Source organism: Berghia stephanieae, chromosome 4, assembly GCF_034508935.2.
Source record: "Berghia stephanieae isolate SIO BIC M18660-M18661 chromosome 4, UCSD_Bste_1.3, whole genome shotgun sequence".
Classification (NCBI taxonomy): domain Eukaryota; kingdom Metazoa; phylum Mollusca; class Gastropoda; order Nudibranchia; family Aeolidiidae; genus Berghia; species Berghia stephanieae.
In genome coordinates, this window is record NC_088363.1 from 41,033,238 (window position 1) to 41,051,262 (window position 18,025).

The 18,025-nt window shown below is 36.3% G+C and overlaps 1 protein-coding gene across 1 annotated transcript in view; it reads right to left on the reverse strand.

Moving 5' to 3' along the window:
- Window positions 1–15,357, reverse strand: part of LOC144970588 (glutamate receptor 2-like) — a 71,209-nt gene extending 55,852 nt beyond the window's left edge. Inside the window, exons 1-2 of the mRNA XM_078910365.1 lie at window positions 14,935–15,357; window positions 7,131–7,298 (exon numbers count right to left, since the gene is read on the reverse strand). Of these exons, the coding sequence (XP_078766491.1) occupies window positions 7,131–7,209 (79 nt within the window). The 5' untranslated portion in view covers window positions 7,210–7,298; window positions 14,935–15,357. The remainder of the gene's footprint in view (window positions 1–7,130; window positions 7,299–14,934) is intronic.
- Window positions 15,358–18,025: the final 2,668 nt, after the last annotated feature.

Sequence of the window (18,025 nt, forward strand, 5' to 3'; positions counted from 1 at the left end):
CAGTATAACAAAGAATAAAATGTAAGTAAAATGTAATGCTCAGTCAATTAATTCCCAAAGTACGTATATTTTACAAATTGACTTTTCTCAATAATGATATATCATGGCAGTCAGTCAGCCTTCGCCTTAGGCCCATCAGCACCGACCGCCGTGTTATTACATTATCAACGTCTCTAGAGTAATGCGGCAATGATGAAGCAATGCATCACAATTCTAATGGCGGCGGTATGGCATCGACGCCAGAATCGTAACTTGCTTTACAGATGTGTCACTGTCATAGAACTGGGGTCCAAGTCACGGGGTAATTGCTACACATTGTCCCAGGGGAACAGGTCAGAAGACAAGCTCATCGGGTTTATTGCAAAAGCTGAAAAGTCAAATGTTGAATTATTGATCGCTCTCGGGCATTGCATTGGAAAATACTTTCAATATTTTTATTTAGTCTAACACCATTTTTATAAATATGTTTTGTTTCGTTTTAAAAGCATTGGGGGGGGGGGGGTTATGTCGGGAGTTTTGCGGTCGATTTGAACTTATTGACAAGCGGTCAATCCCATTTGTTATGCTTTCATGATTGTGATGGGAATATCCCAGAACCAAAGAAACATTAACTCCCTTCCGACAATGTATAAAATAAGTCATGTACAAAATAATTACAACGGCTTCAAAATAAGCAAAAATCCTTTTAAAAAACTTGAGCTTTTATATACAGCAATATCCACTAAACGTGCTCAAAGCGCTTTACATAGTGTCGCTGACAAACGACAATACGCAGCATGGAGAACGAGACATGGCACCTTTTAGGCGATTTTACAATTAGTTTTCGACAGAGACAACGCTGTTGACGGCCACGTCCTCATTTACACTTCAGTACATGTGAGAAAATTTGAGTAAAGAGCCCTTTCCAAGAAAGTCAACTGGTAAAAGCTAGAAATTGTAAGTGAAAAATGAAGACAGACATTTTTATCTCGTCACCATCGTTGACATTCTTTGTCGCTTTGCTCACAAAACCTTCAGAAAATTATTATTCAATTCGACCTTTTACAGTAATGATTTAACTCTCTCATTATCAACATTTTTTTTTCAGGATTGTTTCCGAAATCCTAATTTCTCCAGCACAAAATTAGTTATTCTACCAAAAACTCTGAAGCATTAAGTATATACTATATAGAGTTTGTTCAGCAAGACAAGCCGTACGTCTATAACAAGGACCTTTTTTTCCAATTTTGTGAGGTACAAAACAAATCTGAAAGAGAAAATTTTTCACTCTATCGTAATAAATGCAACGATTTTATATAGTTGATAGGGTAAAAATATAAGAGACTATTAAAAATGTCTTGCAATCAGAAATATCCATCTACTTTTTTTCTCTCCAATATTTCGCACAAACAAATTGTTTTAGATTAGAAGACTTCTAGAAGTGATCACTGAATTCTGGAAACCTTTCTTTCTCGTATTATCATCCGATTGCACAAATGAAAAATTTATATAAAATGAAGGCGTTTGATTTTGATATGTAAAATGTTTTTTTTTACATGTAAATGATGGATATCTATTCAAAACCCATGATACTCTTTGTCTCATTAAGTGGTGTGGGATAAACAGCGGCTATGTGATCTAGTGGTATGACACTCGCTTTCGGATCGGATGGTCCTGGGTTCGAGCCTCGCGCTCGGTGCATAGTTGAGTCCTTGGAAAAGGCTCTTTACTCACATTCTCTCACCGTACTCAGGTGTAAAATGAGTACCTGGCCGGTAACAGCGTTGTCTTTGTCCGAAAAATTGTAATATCGCCTAACAGGCGTCATGTCCCGTCCTACGTGTTAAATTTTGCTGTTGACCAGGGACCCCTTGTAAAGCGCTTTGAGCACATTTAGTGGATATTGCGCTATATAAAGCTCAATTATTTAATTTATAATTATTTGCTGCTGAAAACTCTTTTTGTAGACTTGCTGATGTGGAGGGCCTAGCTTTTGTCAGTAACATGCGGCTTTACGGTCTAGTGGTGTGATATTCAGTCTGTTACTTGTTGGTCCTGAGTGTACAAGGCTCGCTGTGGGTGGCGCAACGTGAAGTCCTTGCAGAAAGCTCTTTACTAACAGTTTCTCACAATACTCAGGTGTAGAACGTTTACCTGACCAGTTTGTTTTCTTGCATCTTTCATTGCTTGTTTTGAAAAACTGAAAACTAGAAACGTCAACGAATATCGTTTTTTGTTATTCATAGAAAATTATCCCACTTTACTCTGATTAATTTGAGATTTTAGGTATAATGATAGGGACTCATGTAAAGCGCTTTGAGCACGGTTAGTGGATACTGCGCGATATAAATGCTCATAACGCTCATTTCTTTTAAATCAGATCACATTTCATGAAGTGGTAATAATCCTGATTTGTTTTTTGCTCACTGTCTCGCTATGTCTCTTCTCTCTCTCAATCTCTCTCTCTCTCTCTCTCTCCCTCTCTCTCTCTCTATCTCTCTCTCTATATCTCTCTCTATCTCTCTCTATCTCTCTCTATCTCTCTCTCTCTCTCTCTTATCTCTTATCTCTTCTATCTATCTCTATCTACTATCTATCTTATCTCTCTATCTATCTATCTATCTATCTATCTATCTATCTATCTATCTATCTATCTATCTATCTATCTATCTATCTATCTATCTATCTATCTATCTATCTATCTATCTATCTATCTATCTATCTATCTATCTATCTATCTATCTATCTATCTATCTATCTATCTATCTATCTACCTATCTATCTGTCTATCTCTTCTCTCTCGATATCTAGCTATCTATAGATAAAAATTAAAAAAAAATTCCCTTTATTCATCCCCAAGGGGAAATTTGTCTCTAGGGTCTATTCCAAGGGAAGACTGGAATAACCCAGGCGTCAGCCGCAGCGCAGCGCCGCAAAGTGAGCTAGGGCTAGGCGACTTGCTCAAGGCAACACAACGCAGCGGTGGTTGATCGAACTCGTTACCTTTTGGGTACGAAGCAAAGACCGTACCACTGAGCCACGCTGCCAGAATCCCTCTATCTATCTCTCTTTCTCTCTCTCTCTCGTCTCTCTCTCTCTCTCTCTCTCCTCTCTCTCTCTCTCTCTCTTCCACGGGTTACATACTGCCATTGATTTTTCCAATTTTCTATTTACAAGGGCCACCCGCGCACTCGACAAAAAGCAAATTCGGTTTAAATGCATTTTATACATAAAAATATTGAAAACAAGATTGGTGTCAACATTTTCATTATTTGCCTTGAATTGAGGTGTTCGTATTGGCAGGTATGATAATCGAATGCAGTCATGGGCCTGTTTTAACATTGTTGTAGTGGACGTTATCTTGCGTTGATTTGATAGTATTTCAATGTCAACAAAGAGCCCATAACAATTTGGGTTATCAGACCTGCAGAAAAGTACGCGTTGCCCTGAATAATGTGTTAGTGTCAGTTTCTAAATTACATTTTTCAGTTCTTTTTTCTCTTCTTCTTTTATTTTGTCTTTTTTTATAGACGATATCTCTCTTTTTGATTTGATTATTTGTCCATCAATTTGACGTGGTGTGTGATTTGTCAGCATTTATCATGCATCATATAAGTAATTGGAAAATAATCATAGAATAACCAAGTTAACCGAATAATCATTTTGACAGAGATGAGATTTTTTTGGGGACAAACGTGTACATCTTTTCACGTCTGATAACCGCATACGATTCTGGGCTTGATTTAACATTGTTGTAATTAAACAACATTTTGCGTTGGTTCGAGAGTTGAGATTTCCATTACGACAATGAGCACATAACAAATTGAGTCATCAAACCTGCAAATATGTACACATTGGATTTGTCATAACACAAAAATAAAAATATATTATTGAGGGGTTGCATAAATTCAGACATCGATTGTATTGTGCGATCTTTAAAATTGATAGAGAGAGAGAGAGAGAGAGAGAGAGAGAGAGAGAGAGAGAGAGAGAGAGAGAGAAAGAAAGAAAGAAAGAAAGAAAGAAAGAGAGAGAGAGAGAGAGAGAGAGAGAGAGAGAGAGAGAGAGAGAGAGAGAGGTGATTGTTGGCTCAACCTTTCCTTAATCCGATAGCTCAACCACTCCCATTTTTCTCACAACTTTTTCGTCGTGTTCACGTGTCATTAAACGGATCTTTCCCATAATAATGATATTTTTATTAAAGTTTTGTATGCCACTCGTTCACTTGGGACATAGCACAATCAGCTAGAAAATCAATATCTTGTAGACTTAGAGCTAAACAATCAAAAACAAAACAAAACAAACCAAATCATAAGGAAAAACGTATCGTCGTGCACGTATTTGCAGGTCTGGTAATCGAATGCAATAAAAGGCTTGGTTGTTGGAATCTAATACGTAACACAATTAAAATGTAAAACGCAAATTCACAATTAAAGAATTTTGTTTTCTAAATAGTAACTTCAGTTATTTCTGATTTCATTTTATTTTAGTTTTTGACATACATTAGTAGCATCATGAAAATTAATATAATGATGATGATGATGAAGATGATGATGATGATGATGATGATGATGATGATGATCATCATCATCATCATCATCATGAGCATCATCATCATCATTATAATCATCATCGTCATGATTATCATCATAATCACAACATATAAACTAAAATGAAATTGTTAAAAATACTATTTAACAGGAGAAATGTTAATAAATGAGTGGTAAGGGGGGCGAGAGGAACGAGAAAGGAATAAATAAAGACGTATTGGATATTTAGTCCGTATTTTTTGCGCTCTTTCCATTCTATGATTAAAACAAGAGGTGACTTGATACCGTCTATTAGTGGATAGAAAACAAAGCAAATTTGAATAATTGTAACATATCCTGATGGAACCACCTAATGAGGCATTTAATATTCATTCTTGTTTGTATTCAGGCTACACGGAGTCTTTGCATATTTCTCTCGAGTTGATGGTAGTCTTATATATTTCAATCTCTTGAATCCTAGAATCATATTCATCTTGTTCCTTTCCTTTACACAGTACGCACCGAAAACTTGAGTTTTTATACAGCTCAATATCTACTAAACGTGCTCAAAGCGCTTTATTAAGGGTCCCTGACCAACAGCAACACTAAACATGTAGAACGAGACATAACGCCTGTTTGGCGATATTACATTTTTTTCTCCGACAGAGACAACGCTGTTAACGGCCAGGTACTGGTATTACACATGAGTACGGTGAAAGAATGTGAGTAAAGAGCCCTTTTCCAAGGACTCAATTAGGCGCCGAGCGAGGCTCGAACCCAGGACCCTCCGATCCGAAAACGAGTGTCATACCACAAGACCACATAACAACACATTGCCATTCTATTCAGCAAAATCGGAATTGTATTGAAGCTTTCCACAGTAAATGGCAAGTTAGGAATAATTATAATATATCGTGGTGAAAGCACGTAATGAGATATTCAGTATTCAGTTATGGTATCGAATACACCGAGTCATTATGCATTTCTCTCGTGTAGTTGTTAATCTAATATACATGTACCTCCAAATCCTATTCGTCTTACATGGTTTGAGATGGCAAAATGCAATACCATATGAATTGCTCTTCTCTCTCTCTCTCTCTCTCTCTCTCTCTCTCTCTCTCTCTCTCTCTCTCTCTCTCTCTCCCTACAACCTCATGCACTCTCTCTTCTTTTTACATGTGAAGGTAATGCATATTCATAAGTAATAATAGAACTACATAGCATATTCCTACACTAAAAGCCTTACACTGTTTTGTTCTAATGCTTCTTTTCTTCTTTTTAGTCTTTTTTTTTCTATTATTTTCACTTCTATCTCTTCTACAACTGCCATCATCACAACTACCTCGACGACGTCGACGTCAACGACCACCGCCACCACTACTATTACTACTATTACTACCACTGCTACTACTACTACTACTACTACTACTACTACTACTACCACTACTACTACTACTACTACTACTACTACTACTACTACTACTACTACTACTACTACTACTACTACTACTACTACTACTACTACTACTACTACTACCACTACAACAACAACAACAACTACCACTACTTCAATTACCACTATTATAATTACCACCACTACTACTACTACTACTACTACTACTACTACTACTACTACTACTACTACTACTACTGCTACTACTACTATGGTTACCACTACTACTACTAGGAAAAATAAAACATTTACATAGTGTTTATTAAGAGCATTCACCGTTTACTAAATCGGACAATTTGGATCCACTCTTTGTACTTCAGTACCAGCACAAGTGTATTGACAGATTGGCGTTTCTCTTCTGTCCACTCTGACCCTCAGCAAAATGAATTGGTACCCAGCAATAGCCAGCGGTTATTGGTCATTGTTCTAAATCAAAGAATATCTCTCAATCTCTCTCTCGCTCTCTCTCTCACACACACTCTCTCTCTCTCTCTCTCTCTCTCTCTCTCTCTCTCTCTGGCAACTAATCAATAACCAGATGACCTCATTATGGTTGCTCTATATCTTAAGTGCGTTCATAACATGAACAGTAAAAACGACAACAAAAATAGCAACAAAATCATCACCATCAACAACAGCAACAAAAACAACGGCAACAAATAGCGACAACAACAGCAGCAGTAGCAGCAACAACAACTACTAAAACAACAGCACGAACAACGCCATCACCACCAAAAACAGCTACAGCAACAACAACAAAGCAAAAAGAAGAAGAGGAAGAAGAAGAAGAATAGCAACAAAACCAATATAGCAACAACAAAACATTAATAACAACAATAACACAACAAAACAACAACAACAACAACTGCAACAGTGCAAGAAGAAGAACACCACCACCAACAACAACAAAAACAATACAAAAACAACAACAGGAGAATGCGGCAGGAGAAGAAGAAGAAGAAGAAGAAGAAGAAGAAGAAGAAGAAGAAGAAGAAGAAGAAGAAGAAGAAAAAGAAGGGTGAGGAGGAAGCTTAAGAGTAGATGAAGGAGGATAATGATGACGACAACGAAAACATCAACAAATGACATCAACTTGGACAAAAGCATATTCTTTCCATCGTCTACTAAACATTCCCAGACAAAAATAAACCCCTCACTAATTAACTTACCAATAGTTCGTTCCTTGGCAAAGACAAAGACTATCCAAGAGATTAGTGCGATAATAATATATTCCGGAAACAGCCACATCGTCCTTAATCGATCTCCACGTTTTCCTTGATTACCAAGCAGTGTCTCGACATAACAAATTCAGCAAGCACATATTTATGGCGTGTTGTCTGGAAAACACAAGAAAAAATAGTGGGTAAAATTGGCACCATCGTCTCAATTCGGTGATATCAATATTATTATGATAATAATGATAATGCTGATGAGGAAGATGAGGATGATGCTGATGAGGATGATGATGATGATGATGATGGTGATGATGATGATGATGATGATGATGATGATGAATATAAATATAATAATAATAATAATAATAATAATAACAATAACAATAATAATAATAATAATAATAATAATAAATAATAATAATAATAATAATAATAATAAATAATAATAATAATAATAATAATAATAATAATAATAATAATAATTAATAATAATAATAATAATATAATATATATTATTATTATTATTATTATTAATTATTATTAGTTATTATTATTATTATTATTATTATTATTATTATTATTATTATTATTATTATTATTATAACAATGATAACAGCAACAACAACAACAACAATAACAAAAACAACAACAACAACAACCACACCATTCCGCGTGATAAATGTCTACAAACTGGGTATCCAGCTGAGTCGTCTAGCATCCAGATGCCATAAACGCATTAACAATTCCCTATTTGGAATCTGTATAGAAAGAACAAAATTGACGTCACTCATCTCTTTGCTATTTTTTAGACAGCCATTTTGGTGATTACTTCTCACTAAATCATATCAATCAGGCTATACATAATCAACGTTACACACAGTTTTGTGTATTGGTATGCTATATGTGACCCTCCGCCTCGAAACGGTATTAAGTCGGATTTTTCAATTTTGGGTTTTTGGTACACAATCATAGCTTATATTATGCTTAAAAATTGATACCAAATTTATAAAATTCTGCAAACTGTTTGCAGACGATACAAAGATCTATAGTACAACTGAACATCATAACATTCTACAAAATGATATATTTTCACTTTTCAAATGGTCTACAACATGGCATTTGGATTTTAATGTTTCGAAATGTAAAGTATTACATATAGGAAAAAATAATCCATGTCATAATTATTTTACCGACACTTCTATGTCAAATCTACTTTCCGTTGTGCCTTATGAAAAAGATGTGCTAGTTACTTTTGATTCACATTTGAATTTTGATTTACATATTGATAATTGTGTAAGCCGTGCAAACAGAATGATGGGAATAATATATAGAACCTTTATAAGTCTTGATAAAACCACATTTTTATATTTGTATAAATCGCTCATTCGACCAATTCTAGAATATGGAAATTGCATCTGGAGCCCATTATAAAAGACAATCTATTAGTATTGAAAGTGTACAGAGGAGAGCTACCAAAAAATTTTATACAATACAGTATTTATCTTATAAGGAAAGGTTAGAATTTCTTGACTTACCCAGTTTGAAATATAGAAGAATTCGTGGGGATTTAATTCAGGTTTATAGATTGGTACATGGTCTGGATATGATAGACTTTTCTGATTTTTTTTTCATATTCTAATATTACTTTTACTAGAGGGGACAAGTTTAAGATTTTTGTCTCTAGATGCAAAACAAATATAAGACAAAACTGGTTCGGTATTCGTATTGTTCAGAAATGGAACAGTTTGAAATTTGAAACAAAGAATGCAAAATCTATGGATTATTTCAATGTGTTAGTAGACAGGGAATTATATGATGGGAGATTTATATATGACGAATAATACTTGTTTGCTCTGCTGTTGACATGGCTTTCAATCTTGTATGTATATATTATGCATTATTATATTATTATGGTTATCTTCTATAGCGTGTGTATGTGTGTGTGTGTGTGTGTGTGTGTGTGTGTGTGTGTGGTTGTGTGTGCGCTTTGCATGTCACGGTTAAAGATATATGTTTGTACACCACATGAGTACATTTAAGTTGAAATACTATCTTTACCACGTGTATCGTTATTGTAATATTTAATCAATAGATTTATGGCATTACTAATTAATATTAAGGGCATTCAAAGGATCTTATCCTATTTTGCCCTATACCACATGTTATGTTATGATTATTCATTGCCCAACTATGACCGTTTGATGTAGGGAGAGTGTAAAAACCAAGTTTTGAGAAAATCGACTTTGAAGTGAGGCACAGTTTTCACACATAATCAAATCAATGGGGCAAAGATAACTCCTCAGATACGGGAATAGTAAAATTTGCAGAGACGCTAATTTTCAATTTGACTCACAGGAATTTCAGACACCACTCGGAGGAATTTCAATACCGAAAGGGGAATTTCCGCACACACAAAAAGGGAATTGGGATGATATTTGGTATTGTGTTTACATATCGTATAGATCGAAATAGATAACTGATTACAAATATTTTCTGATATATGAGCACATTGCCAAATACAACCGCAAAGTTTCCTTATTTCAAGTGAAGAAAAGCTCCAAAACATAATGATGGTAGTGAAGATGATGTTGTGTTGGTGGTTGTAGTAGTAGTAGTCGTGTAGTATGTAGTTTGTAGTAGTAGTAGTAGTAGTAGTAGTAGTAGTAGTAGTAGTAGTAGTAGTAGTAGTAGTAGTAGTAGTGATGATGATGATGTCATAATGGCCGTTTTAGTTGTAGTAGTGGTAGTGATGATGATGTGGTGGTGGTGGTGGTGGTGACTGTGGTTGTAGTAGTGGCAGTGGTTGTAGTAGTAGTGATGATGTGGTGTGGGTGGTTGTAGTAGTAATGATGATGTAGTGGTAGTGGTTGTAGTAGTTATGACGATGTGGTGGTGGTGGTTGTAGTAGTAGTAGTGGTAGTGATGATGATGTGGTGCCGGTGGTTGTAGTAGTAGTGATAATGATGTGGTGGTGATGGTTGAAGTAGTAGTGGCAGTGTTGATGCGGTGGTGGTGGTGATTGTAGTAATAGTGGTCGTGATGAAGATGCGGTGGTGATGGTTGTAGTTTGTGTGTGTGTGTGTGTGTGTGTGTGTGTGTGTTTGAGAGAGAGAGAGATAGATAGATAGATAGAGAGAGAGAGAGAGAGAGAGAGAGAGAGAGAGAGTGAGTGCTAAAAGTGCGTCAAGTGATAAGTAGAGCAACAGGAACTTTAAAAACCAACGAGGCTAAAGTTTGAGGTCAAAATATTTGTTATTAACTATTATTGGCAAGTGCAGCCTTGGAAATGGTGGCTCTCTGAGAGAAAGTCAATTCTTGTTTTGAATATTTCACCGATAGTTGCTTTTTTTAAACTTTAAATATATATAGCTTATCGTCAATACTTGTGTTGAATTATTATGTTTTCATGGAGAAAAATGATTGTAGTTTATGAAACAACCAAAAACTGAAATTTGATCATTTTGACCATTTCCACTTTAAAACCGATTTTCTTCGTTTTCCAAATCCCGACGTAATACCGCTTCGAGGCGTAGGGTCACATATTTGACTGGCGGATGTTATGAGTACTTTATCTAAACGCATAGCATCAATCGATAATGTGTGCCGTAATGAGAAAATCTGCCTGTTTGGGATACTCTGCCTCAGTGGGAAATCGTACATGAAAGGAAACCTCTGCCTCGATACTAAACTGTAGTTTAACGAGAATTTATGTCTCAATCGGGAAACTCTATCTCAATGTGAAACTGTGTCTCAATGAGAAACTGTGTATCAATGTGAAAGTGTGTCGATGGGAAACTATGTCTCAATGAGAAACTGTGTCTCAATGTCAAACTGTCCCTCAATGGGAAACTGACTCAGTAAGAAACTGTATCTAAATGGGGAAACTGTGTCTCGATGGGAAACTGTGTATCGATGGGAAACTCTGTCTCATTGGGGAAATTGTGTCTCAAATGGAAACTGTGACTCAATGGGAAATTGTGTCTCAATGAGGAAACTGTGTCTAAATGGGAAACTGTGTCTCATTGGGGAAACTGTGTCTCAATGGGAAACTGTGTCTCATTGGGGAAACTGCGTCTCGATGGGGAAACTGTGTCTCAATGGGAAACTGTGTCTCAATGGGGAAACTGTGACTCAATGAGAAACTGTGTCTCAATGGGAAACTGTGTCTCGATGGGAAACTGTGTCTCAAATGGAAACTGTGTCTCAATGTGGAAACTGTGTCTCAATGAGAAACTGTGTCTCAATGTGAAACTGTGTCTCGATGGGAAACTGTGTCTCAAATGGAAACTGTGTCTCAATGGGGAAACTGTGTCTCAATGGGAAACTGTGCATCCCTTGGCTTTGGACTACTAAGAGCGTATTTTTGTGCCATATTATTTTTCCATTGTGTGGTCTATTGGTATGATACTCGCCTTGGGACGTTTAGCTCTTAGGTTTAGTCCCATCGTGGATGCTGAGTCCTTGAAAATGGCTCTTTACCCACATTTTTCACAACACACCGGGATAAAATGAATACCTGCCTGATAACAGCGTTGTTCCTGTCAACAAACTTGTGATAAAAGCATTCTTGCCTTTAAAAAAACATTTTAGAAAGTATTGTTGTTGGCTTGACACATAAAGCACTTTAAGCACATTTTAAGCAAAATAACTGCAATAAGGCTGAGACAATTTTAATTTATCCTCACAACAACGAGAATTGTTTCCTTTGAGATCTAGATAGTGACCTCATTTTAACGGTATTCGAAGTGATTATGAGTTTGGCCAACAGATACAAAATGGCTAATTTGTTTTACATTATCTTTGCGTTATCTCTTTCCTTACCACTCATTTTTGAGAATGATCCTCAAAACTTCCCACCCACCCAACAGAAAAATAGTTTCTTTTTGTTTATCTAACTCGAACAGAAAAGCAATAAGTAATAAGTACATTCTACATTGAAGAGTGGTTTTCCAAAACTCCATAACTCGGATTTTCCCATTTTGAGATATTGAGGATTATTTCCCCTTAATTTTCCCATTCGGCCGATTATTTTATCATATTTAAACTTCAAATCCACACAAATCTAAGGGTATTCTTGTGTAATTTGATGCTTAAAATATATTTTACATTTCAATTTATCTCAGGCATGGAAAATCTCAAAAAGTAGAAAAATGGACTAAACGACTTTTGGAAAACCAGCTTTCATAATAATATTGTCCAGCAAAATGAGTTCTACAACACTGTGTCATCCATCTATCGGAATGAGAACAGTGATGATTACATTGTAACGAATGTGGCCTTTTCCCTATGGTTGACAAGGATAGGGTTAAAAGAAACCAACAATGAGTTGGCTTATTTTAAAAGTTAGACTGTTACAAAATTATTATGGTGGTTTTGGCTTCAGTTATATGGTTTAACGTCTTAAAATTTGAAAAGAAATTCTGGCGAGTTTGAGCCTGATCTGTGACGAGATTGCTACCAATGTCGCGGCGTTGTATCCTTGGGCAATGACATTTAACCCTCTCCATACCAATTATATGAAAATCGTCACATTCGTTACGATACAACCAACCTTTTTCTTATTCAAATTTCTTTTGTGCATCGTAAAATTTAAAGAAAATGAACAGTGTGTTGTTGAGCATTCTTTGCTGAAGAAATTCTTTATCGCAAGAACTTCAGTGCTATTGTGTTTGGGTGTTAAAAATCTAGTTTGTGTTAGTTGGGTGTGAGGTTTTGGGGAAAATCATGAAAATGGCTGGTAAGGAGAGAGTTAACACACATTTCTCCACTTACCACAGACATGAATAAGTACCTGGCTGTTGGCAGTGATGGGTATTGTAAGATTTTTATTAATTATACTAAATATAGCTGTCCTAGAGTGGTAAGGAAAGAGCGGAATTAACGTCACTCAGCTCTTTGTTATGGGACGGTCTCACTATAATTCTATCAATCAGACTTTAAAGGTTCAAGGTCATACATAGTCTTATGTATTGATATGTTATATCAACCCATTTTATTTTCGTTCCTTGAATTTATTATTTTGTCCCCAGTCAATGAAATGAATTAGCATCAAATATTTCACTCACTAATCATTGTGCGCTTACAATACTTCATTTGTAAACCAACGTCTAAAAATGGTATTACTACGGGAATAACCAGATGACTTAAAATGTGTCTAAGACTAATAAGATGAAATTTTTTTTTCGCATTTTAAAATGATTTATGTTTTAGATAGAAACTCACAACATTGCCATCCGGATTTACAACGGACCAACACACAAAAATATGTGTAACCATGAACTTTGATAGTCTGGTTAATACAGTGTAGTGAGAATTGCTCATAAACTTGAATGGCAAAAAAAAAAAAAAAAAACAGATACAAAGGCCTGAGTGCTGTCGCCTTCGTTCAATCTAAATTCCCTCCAATAAAACTGATAAAACGTAAAACACGACTCATAATTTTGATGATAAATCGGGTTTCAGCATCAAAGTTGGCTGTCTAAAAACAATAACAACGAAATCAATGACGACAACTTCATCCATTCTATAGATAGTATGCAGATGACGTCACTCAGGCCTTTGTTATTGTTTTTGCCATCCGCGTTTGTGAGTTGTTCTCACTAAACTGTATTAACCAGACTATAAAAGTTCATGGTTACACAGAGTTTGTGTGTTCGTCCGTTATACATCCGGATGGCAATGTTGTGAACTCCTTGACCAAGCGCATTCTATCTATAGATAGAATGCGCTTGGCTAAGAAGCTCATAACATTGCCATCGGGAAGTATTACGGACCAACACACAAAATTGTGTGTAACCATGAACTGATATGGTGTGGTTGATACAGATTAGTGAGAATCACTCACAAACGCGGATGGCAAAATGCAATAATAAAGGCTTGAGTGACGTCATCTTCGAACTATCTATAGCCACAAACTCGTTTACCCCGATGTGACTGGGGTAAACAACTTATAATGTCTTACCCAAGACAAAACAATGCCTGTGCCAGAGCTATAATAATCACCAATATCGTCACCGGTCAGTCGTACATCGTTCAACAATTTCACTGGACAAAACATCATACGAATTCATTTTCAAGACAAAATGAGAAAATATCTTATCAAAATTGTCTCTAATATAGGAAAAACAAAGTCGTGACATCACACCCTTTACTTTTCTGGTTCCAAAATAATTAGAAGTATGTATGTAATCAGTCATTTGGAGGACAAATAATAAATAGGTTACATATTAATCATAAAACGTGGTATTACTATACTTTTAGTAGCAGGACGTTTTGGCATATTCTATGGATTGCGCGACGTAAAAGAGAGAGGATGGACGATCTTTATTGACGACCAGTATGTTTTTAGACTAGAAAATAAGATGCCATCACAATGAAACCAGAAGATTATTTACACAAAGTATGTATTCAGTCCTCAGGAAGAGTGGTTTTACACTTCCAATGAGATGGAACCAGTTTTTTTTGACACCACACTTTGTTCCCTAATATAGCAACGATGGAAAACGGACGATTAAGCCCATTAACTTGATTATTTAAACTCAAAAAATGTTGAATTGGAACACAAAACTCAGAATAAACGACATGGCAAAGCACAGACTCGTTAAGAATAAAATCTAAAATGGTCATATTATTGTCACAAAACTAATTTTAGTATTAGATAAAGCAAACATTCCATTCACGGCGCAATAGATAATAGAAGTGCCATAACAATATATATAAACGCATATTATAATAGGACACCTTCAATATTAGATAGATTTTGACATATAATATTTATATATATAAAATAAATACTCACATAACTAATCAGTTAAGAGCCATAACATTATTATTCCTCTCCCTTCATCGAAACATTGAATTTGTCTGTTTTAACTTCACATCAATAAGATAAGAGTGTTCGATAAATACCAGCTACACACACAAAAACCCTCTTAAATCCTCTACAAGTTTCCATAAGAGGTGGGGGGAAGTCAAGCTAATAGTCTGTGTTTGTCGATTCCTCCACTCACTATTCCAAATCGTTTTCTTCCGGCACACACTCACTCTGAAACTCAGTCACACACACAGAGGGAGACACACGAAATTCTCGTGCACCAACGCGATATTCCGAGACTTGGCCAGTAGTAAAAACTGGAGGCAGGCAAAAGTAGAGATAGAAAGGCAACAGGGCAGGCTAACATTGAAAATTGGAGAGCTCTCTAATCCAAGTCCCCGTCTCCCCGTATCCCCCACCCACCCACCCACCCACTCTCCATCATCCCTCACCCTGTCCCATCCCTTCCCCCTCCTTCGGGCACAAATACACATATATAAACACCCCACCCCATTCAAATGACTGGCGGTGGTGAGTTATTACTTGGATGTTTCAATTACTGATTTCACTTTTCAGTTTGTTGCTATATGTGTGTGTGTGTGTGTGTGTGTGTGTGTGTGTGTGTTGGGGGGGGGGGGGTTGGGAAGTGGACGACTTGGTGATTGAAAAGTTATTCGGCTATGGTTGTCACTCGCTTTTGGATCGGACGCTCCTGGGTTCGAGCCTCGCTCAGCGCATAGTTGAGTCCCTGGCAAAGAAGCTTCACTCACATTCTCTCACCGTGCTCAGGAGTAAAAATGAGTAGCTGGCCGTTAACACCGTTGTCTCTGTCCGAAAAAAAAATTTGCAATATCGCCTAGCAGGCGTCATGTCTCGTTCTGTATGTTAAGTGTTGCTGTTGACTAGGTACCCCTTGTAATAGCACTTTGAGCACGTTTAGTGGATATTACGCTATTTAAAGCTCAATTTTTTTTTTTAAATGTAGAGTAACGAATAATGGCCTGGGTCGTTTAACACTATGTAAATTTATACAGGCGTCGTTTAAATAATCGATATCTATCTCCTTTATGGATAAAAAGAAGAACTTTTGAGCTGCAATGTCCCCACACGCATCCAGTCACGTTTACACCGATTTGTCAAGAGATAAACAAACAGCGGAATTGCGTCATTGATAGATAATCAAATTCACATTCTTATCACAATGGGAGATATCTATAATCAGGTTTTCGTCCAACAGAGTCATCAATCAGATGGTTTGTTGTTGTTGTTGTTATCTAACGATTGGATATTTCGGAAAAAAAAAATCTAAACGACGCGCTGGTTTGTTTATTATATATAAACGTTGTAAACATACCCATGGATCAAGCTGAACAAAATGACCCTACTGTAGATAGAACGAAGATGACGTCACTCAGGTAGTTGTTATTGTCTTTTGCCATCCGCGTGTATGAGTTATTCTCACAATATTGTATTAACCAGACTATAAACTTTCAAGGTTACACAGTTTTTTTGTGTTTGTCCCTTACACTTCCGGATGGCAATGTTGTGAACTTCTTAGCCAAGCGCATACTATCTATACAAGTTCATGGTTACACAGAGTTTTGTGTGTTGTTCCTTTATACTTCTGGATTGACGTCAACTTCGTTCTATCTTTTGACAGACAGATAACCACGCCTTTCGGACAGTCGTCATAAGATAAACAATGGCAGTGATTGGTTAACATAGCAAGCTACACAGGTTTTCCTGTCGATGGTATGTGTCTAAGTAAAATATCCACTGTTCGAGCGATATCATTAGATAGTATGCGTTTGGCTAGGAATTTCACAATATCGCCATCCGGAAGTATAACGGACGACACACAAAAACTGTTTACCAATGAACTTTTATAGTCTGGTTAATACAGTTAAGTGAGAATTACTCATAAACGTGGATACCAAAAAAAACCAAAAACAATAAAAAAAAAAACAAAACAAAACAAAAAAACAACAAACCCCCCCCCCCCCAAAGACCCGAGTGTCGCCAACTTCATTCTATCTATAGATAGAATGCGCTTGGCCAAGGAGTTCACAACATTGCCATCCGGAAGTATAACGGACCAACACACACACTCTGTGTAACCATGAACTTTTATAGTCTGGTTAATACCGTTTAGTGAGAACAACTCACAAACGCGGATGGCAAAAACAATAACAAAGGCCTGAGTGACGTCACTTAGGTCTTTGTTATTGTTTTTTACCATCCGCGTTTATGAGTAATGCTCACTGAACTGTATTAACCTGACTATAGATAGAATGCGCTTGGCCAAGGAGTTCACAACATTGCCATCCGGAAGTATAACGGACCAACACACAAACTCTGTGTAACCATGAACTTTTATAGTCTGGTTAATACAGTTTAGTGAGAACAACTCACAAACGCGGATGGCAAAAACAATAACAAAGGCCTGAGTGACGTCATCTGCATACTATCTATAAACGTTCATGGATACACACAGTTTTGTGTGTTGGTCCGTTATACTTCCGGATGGCAATGTTATGAGCTTCTTCGCCAAGCGTATACTATCTATATAACCAATGCAGAAAACTATGTGTAAACTTAAAATTTATAATATATGATTGAGAAAAGCTTGTGATAACTCTAGTCACCCATTTGGTGTATCTAATTTAAAAAAAAATAACAATGACCAGAGAGAGTTCAATCCCATTCGCATTATTGTTTATAAACAACCAACCATGCTTGTCCGAGCACGTTTAAAGTGTACCACAAATTCCATGTTTTGATTGGTCAAAAGTTTGCTGGTTTATTATGATGTAAGATGTTCCGAAAACTGTGAATACTTTTTTTTTATTATGTAGGTCATTTTGAGTACATCATTTTGCAATGTGACCAATGACTCAAGCTCATGAAAAAATAATATAGATAACATGAAGTTGACGTTTCTCGAGTCTTTGTTATTGTTTGTTTGTTTGTTTTGTTTGTTTTTTTTTTTGTCATCCACGTTTATGAGAAATTCTCACTTAACTGTATTAACCAGACTATAAACGTCCATGGTTACATATAGTTTTGTGTGTTGGTC